This window comes from Genypterus blacodes, unplaced genomic scaffold (assembly GCF_046128005.1).
Source record: "Genypterus blacodes isolate CSIRO-AG114 ecotype Tasmania unplaced genomic scaffold, CSIRO-AGI_Gbla_v1 ptg000158l_1, whole genome shotgun sequence".
NCBI lineage: Eukaryota > Metazoa > Chordata > Actinopteri > Ophidiiformes > Ophidiidae > Genypterus > Genypterus blacodes.
Window position 1 is genome coordinate 1,179,678 of NW_027466959.1, and position 13,043 is coordinate 1,192,720.

Here is a 13,043-nt window from a genome sequence, read left to right on the forward strand (position 1 = left end):
TCACTGAAGGAAAGCCCAGAGGAAGTGGTTGTAGGAGATCTTCCCTGTGGCGTTGGCATCAAAATAAGAGCTGAGGTGGAAGAACTCCTCCTCTGACAGGCTCACGCTGAAATGGTGCAGCACCTGCAGGCCGAAGAAGAAAGAATGTGGCAGCCTGAACGTAGTTTCAACTGATTAGTATGGAATCATTTAGGTTCATATGTAAAACAACACTTAATATGTTTCATTGATTTAAAAGTACTTGGAAGGATTACTTACAGCTGGAAGTGTTTACAGTTCATATTTACAGTAATGCAATAAGTAGAAAAAGTAAAAAATAATTCTCTTTTTAATTTAGCTCAGTAATTTCATAACATTAGAAGTTGACAATTGTCCTGTCTATTTTTTCTGGATTATCTGGCTTTGTTTTGTTGTGGATGAAGACGAGGAGAATCGATACAAGCTTAAAACTTCATTCAATGGAAACCTATGCCGAGTGTGTGCATGTTTGAGAATGTGTGTGTGTGCGTGTGTGTGTGCGTGTGTGTGTGTCCTGTGTTAGTCGGGGAGTTTAGGAGATGTCATGTCTAACTAGACGGCTAATTGTTTTTATCGATTAAATCAGGGAACCTTGTCTCCAGTAAATTATGCGGCGGTTAAATGGCAGCGACAATAAAAGAGGAATGTCAGCCGCTGCTCTCCTGGGTCAGAGATGTCAGCTCTGTCTTCTCTCAACCTTCAGCTTAACTCAACAATTAAAATTACTGATTGGGTGTCAAGTGAACAGGTGTGTGTGTGTGTGTGTCTGTGTCTGTGGCCGTGCAGGATTACACTCAGGAGATCTCCAGTCACTCTCCATCAGTCTCATTCAGACGTTTTGATAGGAGCGGAGACACAGGCAGATTACATTACGAGCATTTGGCAGACGCTTTTATCCAAAGCGACTTACATTATATTACCACCCTTCGCAGAGAGGGGAGCAATTGAGGGTTCGGTGCCTTGCTCAGGGGCACGTCAGCAGGGGCTTGAACCGGCGACCCTCCGGTTCCCAAGCTGAAGCACTACCCACTGAGCCACTGCCTCCCCAGATAGAGGCAGAGCTCAAACGCCTCCATCAATAATTCATCAAGCTCCAGATTCTCCAGGCAGCGCTTTAAGCTCACCTTTCTGAAGTCCTGCACAGAGATGTTTCCTGTCCGGCCGTGGTCAGAGGTGAGAAAGCTGCGTCTGAGTGGCGTCCATGATGATGTCACCGCGTCATAGAGTCTCAACATGACGTCCACGCAGGTTTTACTCAGCACCCCACGCTTCATCTGAGCCACGAGGGGAGGATGAGCCACAGCGTACAGGGGGGCCAGGACAGAGCCAGGTTTGAGGGCGGACATGAACAATAAGAGAGAATAACAAATATAAGTGATACTGCCTACATTATTTGTAATATTTCTATTTTCTAACAAGCTGACACTCTGATCAAACAATGTTTTCTGCTTTGTTATCTATGGTTCGGTTTCAGAAATCGTGTACAGAGACACCATCAAACAGAAAGGATACAGGGGGTCTCTGCAATATCACACAGATGGTTAGTTTAGTTCCAGACAATACAGGTCTTTGTTATTCCAAAGTTGGTTTGGGAGTTTGCGGTTTTATGGGTTGCCAGATTAGGCCCTCACCCACACGCTCCAGTGAAGCTTGGGGCTCGGCTTAGTCGCTCAGTGGGGGTCCTTTTAGAACATGCCCACCCGTGTGTCATTGTTCAAAGCTTCGTATACACCTCGCTATGCCAAGAAACACTACCAATCGCAATACTTGCCCAGTTTGCTTGTCATGGGAGGTGATAGTCGAGAGCCTGAGGGTGGGAGGTCCCCGCTGAGTTTACACAATTTGGCAACACGCCTCTGCTCATCACCTCCCCCTCACATTCCAGAACCAACAGCCCCCCCACTCCCCTTTTCTATAACCCAATGTATGAAATGGGCCAATATATTTACAACAGATCTGTGAGGGGGAGAACGGCTACAGCAGAGAGAAGCTGAAACATCAAACGCTACCGTGCGTCGAAGAAAAGTGTTGTTCATGTTAACTCGAAAGAAATGAATACATGGAAAGAAATTACGGCTATTTGCAATATTTTCATAGAATAGGCATTAAGTTACAGCTCAGTATGGGGAGGATTTGTATGTTTTACCGGTGATCGTGGTAGAGGAAGTTTGTTTCGCTCAAACGCCCTCTTGGCCTCTGGAGGTTTGAGTTTGAGGAGAAAGTGACCGAGGAAGTCCCGATATGAAATGCAGCCGCCATTTGTGATGTCATACTTTCCTACCAGATGTACAAAATCCTCATATGTCACGTTGATGTTGAGAGAATGGAGGATCTCTGTAACAACACACACCGACATGAGCCACAGAGGAGGAATCAACTCAGTGTCACGTAGTCTTAGGATTCTCTAACAATTTCTTACCCAGGAAGCAGCTTTTGCCGATCTCTCCCGTTTGATGAGGATCTCTTTCACTGCACTTTCTCTGGATCTCCTTCCAGTAGTGCTGCATGGCTCCACGCAGCCGGCTCTCCATGACGCCTGAGGAGCTTCCTGTCTCTGGTCTCCCCACTGAGGCCGGGCGCCTGGAGGTGCACTGGGGGGCCGACTGGGAGAGGATCAAGAAGAAGAAAACAGTCAGCTACATTTTTGTTTTAGGAGTTGTTGACTAATGCAAAGATGTCTATTTATACTCTAGAGAAGGTGGATTTCTCAGTGCGTTGTACCTTATTACGTTGGATTGTTGCACTCCTGGCCTTTGGTTGACTAGATATTGCAGATGAAACATGTTCTGCAGGCTCAGAGGGTGAAGACAGGATGCTGCCGGTGAGACTCCCTGCTTGTGTTTGGGTGGTCCTGTCTGATGCACCAAAACGCTTCAGGAACACTTTGTACAGCAGCTCCCCCTGCTCACTCAATGGCATATAATTCCACACACACTCCAGCTGAGGAGGAAAAAGGAGACGCATCACACACGCAGACACACACATAATCAGCTGCACTGGAGAGATGAATACGCACAAAACCTAATTGGCTTCACAGATGACTAACTTTCATGCTCAGTCAATAATTATCAACAAAGATAAATTAGGTTTTGATTAGAATAATTAAAGAAAACATACAGAGTAAAAAGAACATAATTGGGAGAAAAGAATACTTCATCTTCTCATTTGTAACCAAAGAGGTTTGCCATTAGGATTTTCCGCATGGAAGCGCAGGGAAGGAAGCTGAGGATGTGCTTGTTTCACAGAATTCCTCCTCTGTAAAGAATTCATAAGCAGCCATGTGTTTTGTGTCTTGATTTACCTGATCCTTTGTGAATCTCATGAAGTGGCAATCACAAAGCTGCCTGAACTGTTCTCTGGAAAGTGTGCCGGTGTGGGAGGAGTCTAAATCCATCATCTCTTTGGTGATGGCAGGCAAGCGCTTTGAGACAGTTTCCTGGATTCCCTGCAGAACTTCGGAGATTTGAGAGGACTTGGACCCTGATCCAGTCCGACACCTCTATAATATGAAAAGACGCAGACAAAAGGAATCATGCCACAATCTGGACACATACAAACAAGCACAACATGCCACTTTGTATCTTCGTGAACGGCTTCCGTCTCTCACCAGCAAGTTGGGTGATTTACACTTGAACAGGAAGTCCCTCCAGCCAACAGTGCCACGCTCACTGTTCAACTCCAGCTTGGCCAACATGTATCTGTACTGTCTGTCTGACAGATGGGCACAAAAACTCTCCAGTATCCGGCGGAATTCCAGAGCTCTGATCATCCCTGTCCCGCTCTGGTCGAACGCTGAGAACGCCTGGAGGAGAAGGGAAAAAGCCACACAAAGATGATCAGCTGACACTCCTCCAAGATGACATCAGGCTGTTTCATGCCTGTTGTGCTGGATAGTGTGTGTGCTCATACACCAGCAGCAGACTCCAGAATTGCATCGTTGCCTGCCCATAGACCTATCTCTTGAATTTTGGGCTGTACATGGCTCATTATCTGCGATTGGCTCCTGGTGTGCGCCTGCTGCTTCTAAAACCACCAGAGACGAGACGAGCCGCGCCATAGAAGTAGAAGTCTTACCTGACCTAAGATATCTGTATTGTACGGAACAGGATTTGATTCTGTTCTATTAGTATTCTGTGGAAGCACCTTGCACTGACAAACCAAAATATGCAAGGAGTTGATTTGTAGTTCCTTTGTGTTTGTTAGCCATCAATCACCTTGTACAGATTAGCTTCTGAGGCATTGACTAGTTCCTGCATTCTCGTCATAGCGTGGCCTGGACTGAGGTCATCCAAAGACTCTACATGTCGGACGGCATCGGGAGAAGAAGGAGGGCGGTCGCTCTTCTTTGCTTCGGGGTCAAACGCAGACAGGAAGTCCATGTAGGCAAGTTTCCTGCATTTATCGTCCATAGAAACGTTCAGCCTGCAGGGACATGAGGCAATGAATAAATGTATTTTTTAGTTCTTATGATTAAGGATTTAAATCTGAACTATGCAACCTCACTCTTTATTATGTATAATTTAGTATTATTATGATTACAAAAGGTACAGAGACTGAAATTTGTCAAAGCTGAGGTCAGATTTTAATTATGCATGTACCAACAAGTGTTACACAAGTGATATAAATACACTTTATCCACAAGGGAGCAACGTGAGGGCAGAATATGAATCGTCCCTGTGCACCACAACACCTTCAGACTACTTCTCATTCCTCCCAACAGTATACCACAACAGAGATGGTAAGTGAGGCCGTTAAGTGATCCGTTTTTCACAAGTATCAGACATTTAGCTTGTTGTCACTGCTGCTGTGTTGCTGATGTGACAAAAGGCAACATTACAAACAATTTGTGAAGGTATTGCATCTTGCAAATGTGTAGCGTAAATTCTAGACGATGTGAACAAATGACTCTTTAAATGGCCGACGCCTTGGGTTTGCTTAGGTTTACTGTGTGTAGGTCATCATCATTACCCAGCCCTCCAGTTTGAGTGTGGTCCTCAGTCTGGTTGGGTATGACATCATATTTATGTATGGACGAGTTAAAGTATGTTGCTGACCTGCTGAGGTGATTGATGAGGTCTTGTCTTTGGACTGGGCAGCTGTAGGTCTGCAGCAGGTTGAGGAGCTCCTCCACCTTCACCGTGCCGTCTCTCTGAGTGTCCAGATGAGTCAGCGCCTCACTCAGCTGCTCATAGTTATCCTGCAATACACACCTGTGGACAAGAAAACACAGAATTAACACAAAATCATTATCTAAAACTTTAATCAGCAAAACCTGTAAATATGACACAATATAGATCTAAACACCTGGAGACTGTCAGACACTAAATACCTTATATTTAGCATTTATAAAATACTTTTGCACTTTATCTGCAAATGTCATTGATTAAGGACCTTATAACAATTGTGACTGTACCTTTCTTTTGGCATTTTGCATATTGTGGCTTTAATTTTCAGATTAAAAATCACTTTATTACTATTTATGAGGTAAAAAGCACAACAGTTTACATACACGTTACATATACATGTTATAATACATGCTACGGTGTTGCAGGTCCATTATTTACATTTTACTCATTGGACACAAACTAATGGGTTCATTGCATTAGAGTGTTTCCAAGTGTGTTCCGCCTCTTACTCTATGAGCTTCACAGAGGCAGCATCCAGAGCAGCTGGTTTGTCACTGTGCTGTCTGACCAGAGGCCTCAGTTCACCATCATGATGAAGTCCAAGTCTATCTAAGAAATCAGCAAGCATCACGCAACCACGTCCCTGTGTGTCATACCTGTAATGATAAAAGGGAGTGGTGTTGCTCATGCAGAGATACAAAGATATACGACATCATGTTTGCGATTGTAGACTCTAGTGCTCCAGTTGGGTGTCTCTTACTTTGACCACAGTTGTTCAAACTCCTCGGGCCTTAAGGGGAGAGAATAAGTGAAGAGGAGGTTCCTCAAGCTCTTTTTGTAGATCCAGCTCTGGCCATCAGCATCTAACTGACACAGTGTCTGGGAAGGAAAGGAACATGTCAGCATTTCCAGTTAAAAGATGCTACACCAAAGAGACCAAGGACAATGTCCAGTTTCATCGTATTAGTTTCATGCTGACCTTAGACACGTCAGCCCACCTGTCACGAGCATCACTGGAGAGAAGTTCATGGAGCTGGTCTTGGCTGTCAGACAACACACATATACTAGGATTAGCTCGCTGCATACTGTCGATCGTCGTGGACGAGCAAGATTTCTAAATCTGGACAATTCCGTGAGATCTCTACAGTCTTATGGAGGAGGCAGGTATAGCCGTCCATCACCAAGCTCCGAACTCACACAGTGGCTCTTTGTGTCGCTTGTATGTGATTTCCATCATCAACAAATCCTGCTGAGTTGAGATTTTGTCCTTGATTCAGGTCACTCAGATCCTCTGCCTCAGTGTAGAAACAGCTGGGACAGTTGACCACACCTTCACGCTCACTGTCCATTGCTGGGAAAGCTGTTAAATTGTCCTGATTAGGAGAGAGAGGAGGGGAGTGAGCTGAACCAAGCAGAGTTTCTACACTTATTTGTCAATTATATCAATAATATGTGTGTGGACATTTGCCTGCAACGCAATCATCTGCCTTCTTTCTGACCTCTTGGCTGCTCTTGATCTTGGTCTTTACGGCAGTCGGACTCTGCTCGGCAGTAGAAAGCTTCCCAGTCTCATCTCTGTGACCCTCACAGCCGTGCCGCCTGTCTCGGGATGCAACCTCTGTGGAAGAAAAACAGCTTTATCAGGGAAACACTGTACAGGTTCCTACAATTCCTGCTCGACTCAACAAATTGGACCTTTGCCTTTTTTGCTGTAGTGTATTATTTGTTATTTTCCACACTCCTGAGTACCATTCATGTCTGCCAACCACACCGGGCAATGCCTGACCTAATTTACATTTAATTAGAAGCTCACTTGTACTCTAAATCTGGACAGCTCAGTTCTGCCTTGTGAACACGACTAACTTTCGCTTTGCTGTAATGACTCTTCTCTATTTTTTGTTATTCTTTCTCATGTGTGTGTGTGTGTGTGTGTGTGTGTGTGTGTTTTTTTAGAGGAAACAAATTAGAGTGATGCCCTGCTGCTCTGCTTTCTGCTTCCAAAGCACATAATTAGCCCAAACAAGGAGAAATAAGTGTGATTGTGAATTTATGTGCTTTTCAGCTCTGCTAATGAGAGACGAAGAGGCTCGCTCTTACTCTATTTATAATCCATGATGATTTCTCCAATGGCTTGTGTGCTAAGAAAGACATAATTTTACAGGAAGCGGGGGGCTTCTGTTTGATCACGGTGGGTGGGGTAGGAGTTGGGATGAAAGCAAAATGAATTGGGAGGCACCGGAGCCTGGTGGGGAGCAGGAAGGGATTGATAAGATGTTCACGCTTCCATTACTCGCTCCTACCATCAAATTTCATCTGGAACACTGAGCGGTCAATCTGTCCGTCTTTAAAGCCCAGCAGCTCAGTGAACCTGTTGAAATTCTGATCGTCCAAGAGGATCCAGCTGTCCTCCAGTATCTGGAAGCAAAAGACAAGCAGAATAACAGAACATAAAACACTTAAGGTCCTATATTACATCATCTGGGGACAAAGGTGCATTCAAACTATTTCTGTATTTTAGAAAGCAGTAATTTCTTTTACAGCCCCACTGACACTCCCACTGCTTCTCCTCCTCTACCTGTCTGACCCTCTGTTTGCTTTTCAGACCCTCCCTGTCTCACAATGGCTTCAACTTGAGAAAATTAACGACACAATGAGAGAACACACTGATCGGTTGTTTCACAAATGACGGCCAATTACTCTTACTTTCCAAATCTGCAGTTTTTGCCAGACTGAAAGCTGAAAATATTTAAGATATATTTCCTGTAGAAGTGGTAGAGTTCACACTGATTTTTCATCTGAAATGGAAATTGTATGAAGGTTCCAACAAAACAAGACAGTATCGTTGTCATTAAAAGACTTTGGATTCATGAGTAAAAGTCTTATAAATATTTACGAGCTGAACCCCAAAACTGTGAACTGTTAGTGAATTTTACTTATTCAAGTCTGTTACATTTTTTTAAACACCTCATAGGACAATGTGTTCTTTGCATGGGAGAAGCATGAACCTAATTCATTTGTTTTGGCTCACACAGGAGACAAACCTGGACCTTCTTGCAATGAAGCAAATGTGCTGTTAATTTCTGCAGTCTATGTGCTTTTGAAACCTGTCTCACCTTCCACACATCTCTCTCTGTCAGTGTCCCATCACAGTTGTAGGTAGTGGCCAGGATGCGTTTTTCTAAGGTGGTCTGGCGTCTCTCTAAACTGGCTTTCATCCTCTTCAGAACGATGTCCAGGATGCCGCAGGAGTCAGAGCGGTCCAGCAGACTGGAGGGAGGCTGTGTCTCCCTCACAGACTCAGATGATTTGCTTTGCCTGTGGGTCAGTGATGAGTGGGAACGCTGCAGCAGACTGTGTTAAAGGGAACAGGAGTTAATGCGCTCAGAGAGGATCTGGCCACGGCTACACTTCCAAGCAAGATCAGTGACCTAATTTATAAAGCATGAAATCCATAATAGAGGTTTACATTAAATGATATTTGCATACACCTTAATGGTGTAATGTCCCTCAGCTAACAGAGGCTGATGTCCTGCCCACTGCACCATTTACCATAAATGTTCAATGTGGAGGCAGCTCATGTATCCAGCAGGCTCTAGGTTTATATAAGCACAGGAAGTCTGTCTCTAACATAAAGAAAGAAAGAAATCTGAACTCCTTCACCTTTTCAAATCCTCTCTCCTCCTCACCTCTTCTTTCTCAGATCCTCTGTTCTAAATCTGATGTATTTCATTTCTGTAGGAGCTGGGGGATTCAGGATTCATCCTCAGGTATGTTTATTATGCTTACACTTTCTATTCTTCTCATTTGTCTCGGTACATTTCATTCTGTGTAAGAGTGGCCAAGTTTCCTTCCTCCCCTTTTCCTGTGTTTGTGTTGTCCTATGGGAGAGGAGCTGGAGTCTCATTCTGTTAGGTTGAGGATTTTTCATCTTGTTTCATCATTATCAGAAATAAACAGAGATCAGTTCCTCCGAAATCCTCCAGGAAATCATTGTCATTTCACCCAAACACACAGACACAGAGACCAGTGGACACAAACTCATCCCTTTGTGATCGTGTGAATATTGGTGAGGAAATCAATATCTTTCCTCATTGCTCATTACTTAAACATTTCCTCCTGCTGAACCCTTGGGTTTGTTCTGTTCCCCTCGTATCCTCACCTCCCAGTGGGGCTGCTGTCCTGTGAGCGGGAGGAGAGAGGCCTTGCTTCATTTTGTAGTTGTACTCCCAGGTTTGTAAGGAAAGCATCATAGGAAACCAACGGACAAAGGCTGCCAGCTGTAGAGCTAGAGTAGGCATCACAACAAAGCCTTCACACACACACACACAAACACACACACACACACACACACACAATGTGGAGCTGAGTTAAGGTCCCCGTAGCAGTTGCAATATTTTCCAATTAATTAGAGATATATTATTTATAGATTGAGGTACCAATATAAAAACAAATCCAACTTTTTTGGTGATAATTTAATTCGTTAAACAAATAGCTTCTCTAGTTCTTTGACATGAATACCTAAACTCAAAATAGGCCTCTGTAACACTTTGTGTCCAGCACCACAGGCAGCACTCAGTGAGCCACTGGCTTGAACTCCCACAGTCTTTTCACAGCTTTCTTTTCAGAGCTCTAGTTGTGTTTGCTGCTATTGTCTACTTTCCTCTGAGAGTTTAATGCGCTCATGCCATTGTTGAGGAACTGGTCTAGCTCCTCTTCAGAGCCTGTGAGCTGGCTGTGTGGTTTCTGCAGAAGGATTTGCTATCAGGCAGTGTGCATCCATGCCCTGTCCTTACCCTTCCATGTCACTTGATGAAATTGAGGATACGACGCACATAAATCAGAAGTCATCAAGCTGCCAATAAGACAATAAGTACGCCCACCTTGTAAGACGCCTAGTTTTAAACCCAGTCACATCACATCTATGTTGAATTGAATTGATTTCATTTCATTTAGTGTCTCTTACTTGTTGAAGTGTGTGTGTGACAGGGCCAAGCCGTGGTGGTGTAAGATCTTCTTCAAATCTTCCTCTCTGATGTATCCGGTGCCGTCAGGGTCATGCGTCTTCAGAGCTTCCAGGGCTGAACTGAGTTGGTCAGACAGATTGTCCACCAGTAAACACTCCAGCTACACACACACACACACACACACACACACACACAAAGTCATATGCATAAAGCCAAACCTGGATGAACAGTTAACCCCTCTTCCTGCCTGTGTTTTCTCTCTGGTTGGTGGTGTGTGTGATATTTGATCACAGTATGTTGTGTTAGCAGCCTCACTGTTCTCCATGAAGAAGATGCCAGGGATGCTTCATCATCCCACTGTGTGCTTTCTTTCTCATCTGCTGTTTTTTGCTCCTCCTGAGAAAAAAACAAACATATCACACAACGCATGGCCTTATTAAAGTAACACACACTCTCTCTCTCTCTCTGTCACACACACACACACACAGACACATAAGAAACTGGATACACAAGAATAAAGTTTCTATGGTGGTACCAGAGTTTCTTCTTCTTCCTTATCATGGAGAGGTTTGGTTGTGTGAGTGAGGGGAGATGGAGGCGATCTGCAGCCTGTATGATCTGAGCTGGTGTTGGGGTTGAGTCTCTCCAGGCTGGGCAGCTGTATGACCCCTGTGTCCTCTGGGTCCAACACACCAAGCAGCTCTGTGATCTGGGAAGGAAGCAGGCAGGGCCGGGGGTTTTGAAGTTTGGCCCCATCCGGCCTCTCCAGAGCATTCTGCATGTCTGTCCTCGAGATCCAACCTTCCCCCTTCTAGAGAGACGAGAGATGTAAGAGCTCTTCTTATTATGTGAACAATTAGAACACCTGCAGGTGGATACAGATATGTGTTCAACCAAAACCAAACTCTAGTCTCAACCACAGCCTCAAAACTTAAGAAACCATTAACAAAAATTGCATTTGTCGCATGGCTACTTAATTCTATATTAAATGTGATATGTTGCTGCTATTGTGTTCACCACCTGTTACAGTTTTGGGGGTTCTGTGGCTTGCTCAAGGGCACGTCGGCAGTGCCCTGGAGGCAAATTGTCAACTCTCCAGCAGCCAGTCCATTTTCTTGATCCATACGGGACTCGAACTGGCGACCCCCTGAGTCCCTATGAACTAAGCTACTGCCGTCCCCATATGTTATCGTACATAAGGGCTTTAGTGTTGCTGTTATATGTCGTCATATTACAGTAGAGGTAGCTGTGGCTTGGCTCAGGAGACTTTCCAATCTAATGTGTATGTTCGCTCCTATATTATACACAAATATTGTGCCCGCTCTGTTGAATGCGTCCCTAGAGATAGTCTAAAACCATAGTTGGCTGAGACCCTGCCCGAGTGTAAAAGCTCATTATTGGCTGGTTGTGTGAGGATACTCTTGTTTGATCTCCCACCCACTGACTAGATTATTAAAACAGTTGATGGAGGGATTTTTCCCCTTCCTTTCTGGCAGATAGAAATGTGTGATTCATATCTGGGAGAAGCTTCACACAGAGACACGCTCACGTTTACACACACACACACACACACACACACATACACACACTTCCTTAACATGGAAGCAGACTGTTGTTTCGTGAGTAGCGGCAGCAGCATCAAACATAAATAAATTAATCTACCCCCCATCCCCCTCCAAAACTTTACTCCAAAGTTTCATCCAGCTGAAGTAGACTGATTTGAAATTAAAGAGGCAGAACTCGATGCGGAGGCGTGTTGAAGGGGATGCTTGTCAAACGAACATATGGCTAGTGACTGAGTGGCTAACCAGTGGCCATATGCAATCATCTAATCATGTTTATGGCCATCAAAAAGCTGCAGACGATGATTGGCTCATCTGCAAAGCTGCCTGGTGTTTACATTTAATGTGTACACCTGAGCATGTGCCTTTGTCTCTTAGCAATCTGCTGAGATTACTCCCTTGTGTCCTGTCGGATAGCTTCCAAAATCACTTCTGGCTTGTCTATTACTCTCGTACTCTCACTTTTTGCATGGCTGTCGTATCTTGCATGATTGCACAAATGAGGGAAAGCTCTGAATGTAGCATGTTGGGATATTTGTAGAAGAAGCACATTCACCAGCAGCCCGTCCCTTTTCTTCCCTGTAGTTTCCAGTCCTACCTCGGCCAGCAGATGGAACATCTCCTTCAGCCCTGGGTATACATGCTGGAGGCTGGAGATGTCACCTGGCTCTAGGGAAGGCTGCTCAAACGCCCTAGGAAAGGAAAGGAAAGGAAAGGAAAGGAAAGGAAAGGAAAGGAAAGGAAAGGAAAGGAAAGATGATCTGGTCATTTTCTCGCTCAGGACAGCGTCTGGTCAGCAGGAATATTCAGCAACAGCTGTCATCAAAATGGTCACAACGTGTGTGTAGTGAGTAGAGAGAGAATGTTGAGTCCAGAAGACAAACAGAATAAGCAAGCATGGACATTTGGCTTAGCATGGACATTTGGCTTAGCATGGGTTTGGTCGTCTGTCATCTTGCATATTTTCTCTGTATTTGCAAGTTATAGTTCCCTTTGGTTTGTAAATAGATTTTGTACTTTTTCCAAAAAGATCCACACAAGTCCAGCTTTTGCGTTGTGTTTCTAGCCACTCATCCGTTTTGACAACAAGCTTTTTAGGCGTTGAGGGTATGAAACTAAGCCACTGGGTCGGTCATTGGTTTTCTCTAAATCACTGGTGTCTGTCGGTCTGTCTGTCTGTCTGTCTCTCTGTCTGTCTGTCTAGCACCACTGGAGTAATTGGCTGTACTGGCTTGTCCTAATTGCTGGTGTTGTAAGTTAGATTTTTTTTCAGATTGAATGACCTTTCATAATAGTAAACAGTGGTAGGCTCGTTAGTTCAAGGGTTATTGGACACAACCTGACTAATTAATTAGTAATTTTGAGACAGTCCC

The 13,043-nt window shown here is 44.4% G+C and overlaps 1 protein-coding gene across 1 annotated transcript in view; it reads right to left on the reverse strand.

Annotated features, from left to right (window-relative positions):
• The window catches only part of LOC143013749 (EF-hand calcium-binding domain-containing protein 6-like), a 29,112-nt gene continuing 16,069 nt past the window's right edge, over nt 1–13,043 (reverse strand). Inside the window, exons 10-30 of the mRNA XM_076167420.1 lie at nt 12,269–12,362; nt 10,644–10,919; nt 10,424–10,540; nt 10,108–10,268; nt 9,304–9,453; nt 8,258–8,495; nt 7,445–7,559; nt 6,644–6,762; nt 6,342–6,517; nt 6,124–6,187; nt 5,905–6,023; nt 5,654–5,800; nt 5,073–5,228; nt 4,233–4,440; nt 3,593–3,820; nt 3,320–3,517; nt 2,740–2,958; nt 2,438–2,621; nt 2,165–2,352; nt 1,143–1,292; nt 1–123 (exon numbers count right to left, since the gene is read on the reverse strand). Coding sequence (XP_076023535.1) covers nt 1–123; nt 1,143–1,292; nt 2,165–2,352; nt 2,438–2,621; nt 2,740–2,958; nt 3,320–3,517; nt 3,593–3,820; nt 4,233–4,440; nt 5,073–5,228; nt 5,654–5,800; nt 5,905–6,023; nt 6,124–6,187; nt 6,342–6,517; nt 6,644–6,762; nt 7,445–7,559; nt 8,258–8,495; nt 9,304–9,453; nt 10,108–10,268; nt 10,424–10,540; nt 10,644–10,919; nt 12,269–12,362 — 3,430 coding nt within the window. The remainder of the gene's footprint in view (nt 124–1,142; nt 1,293–2,164; nt 2,353–2,437; nt 2,622–2,739; nt 2,959–3,319; nt 3,518–3,592; nt 3,821–4,232; nt 4,441–5,072; nt 5,229–5,653; nt 5,801–5,904; nt 6,024–6,123; nt 6,188–6,341; nt 6,518–6,643; nt 6,763–7,444; nt 7,560–8,257; nt 8,496–9,303; nt 9,454–10,107; nt 10,269–10,423; nt 10,541–10,643; nt 10,920–12,268; nt 12,363–13,043) is intronic.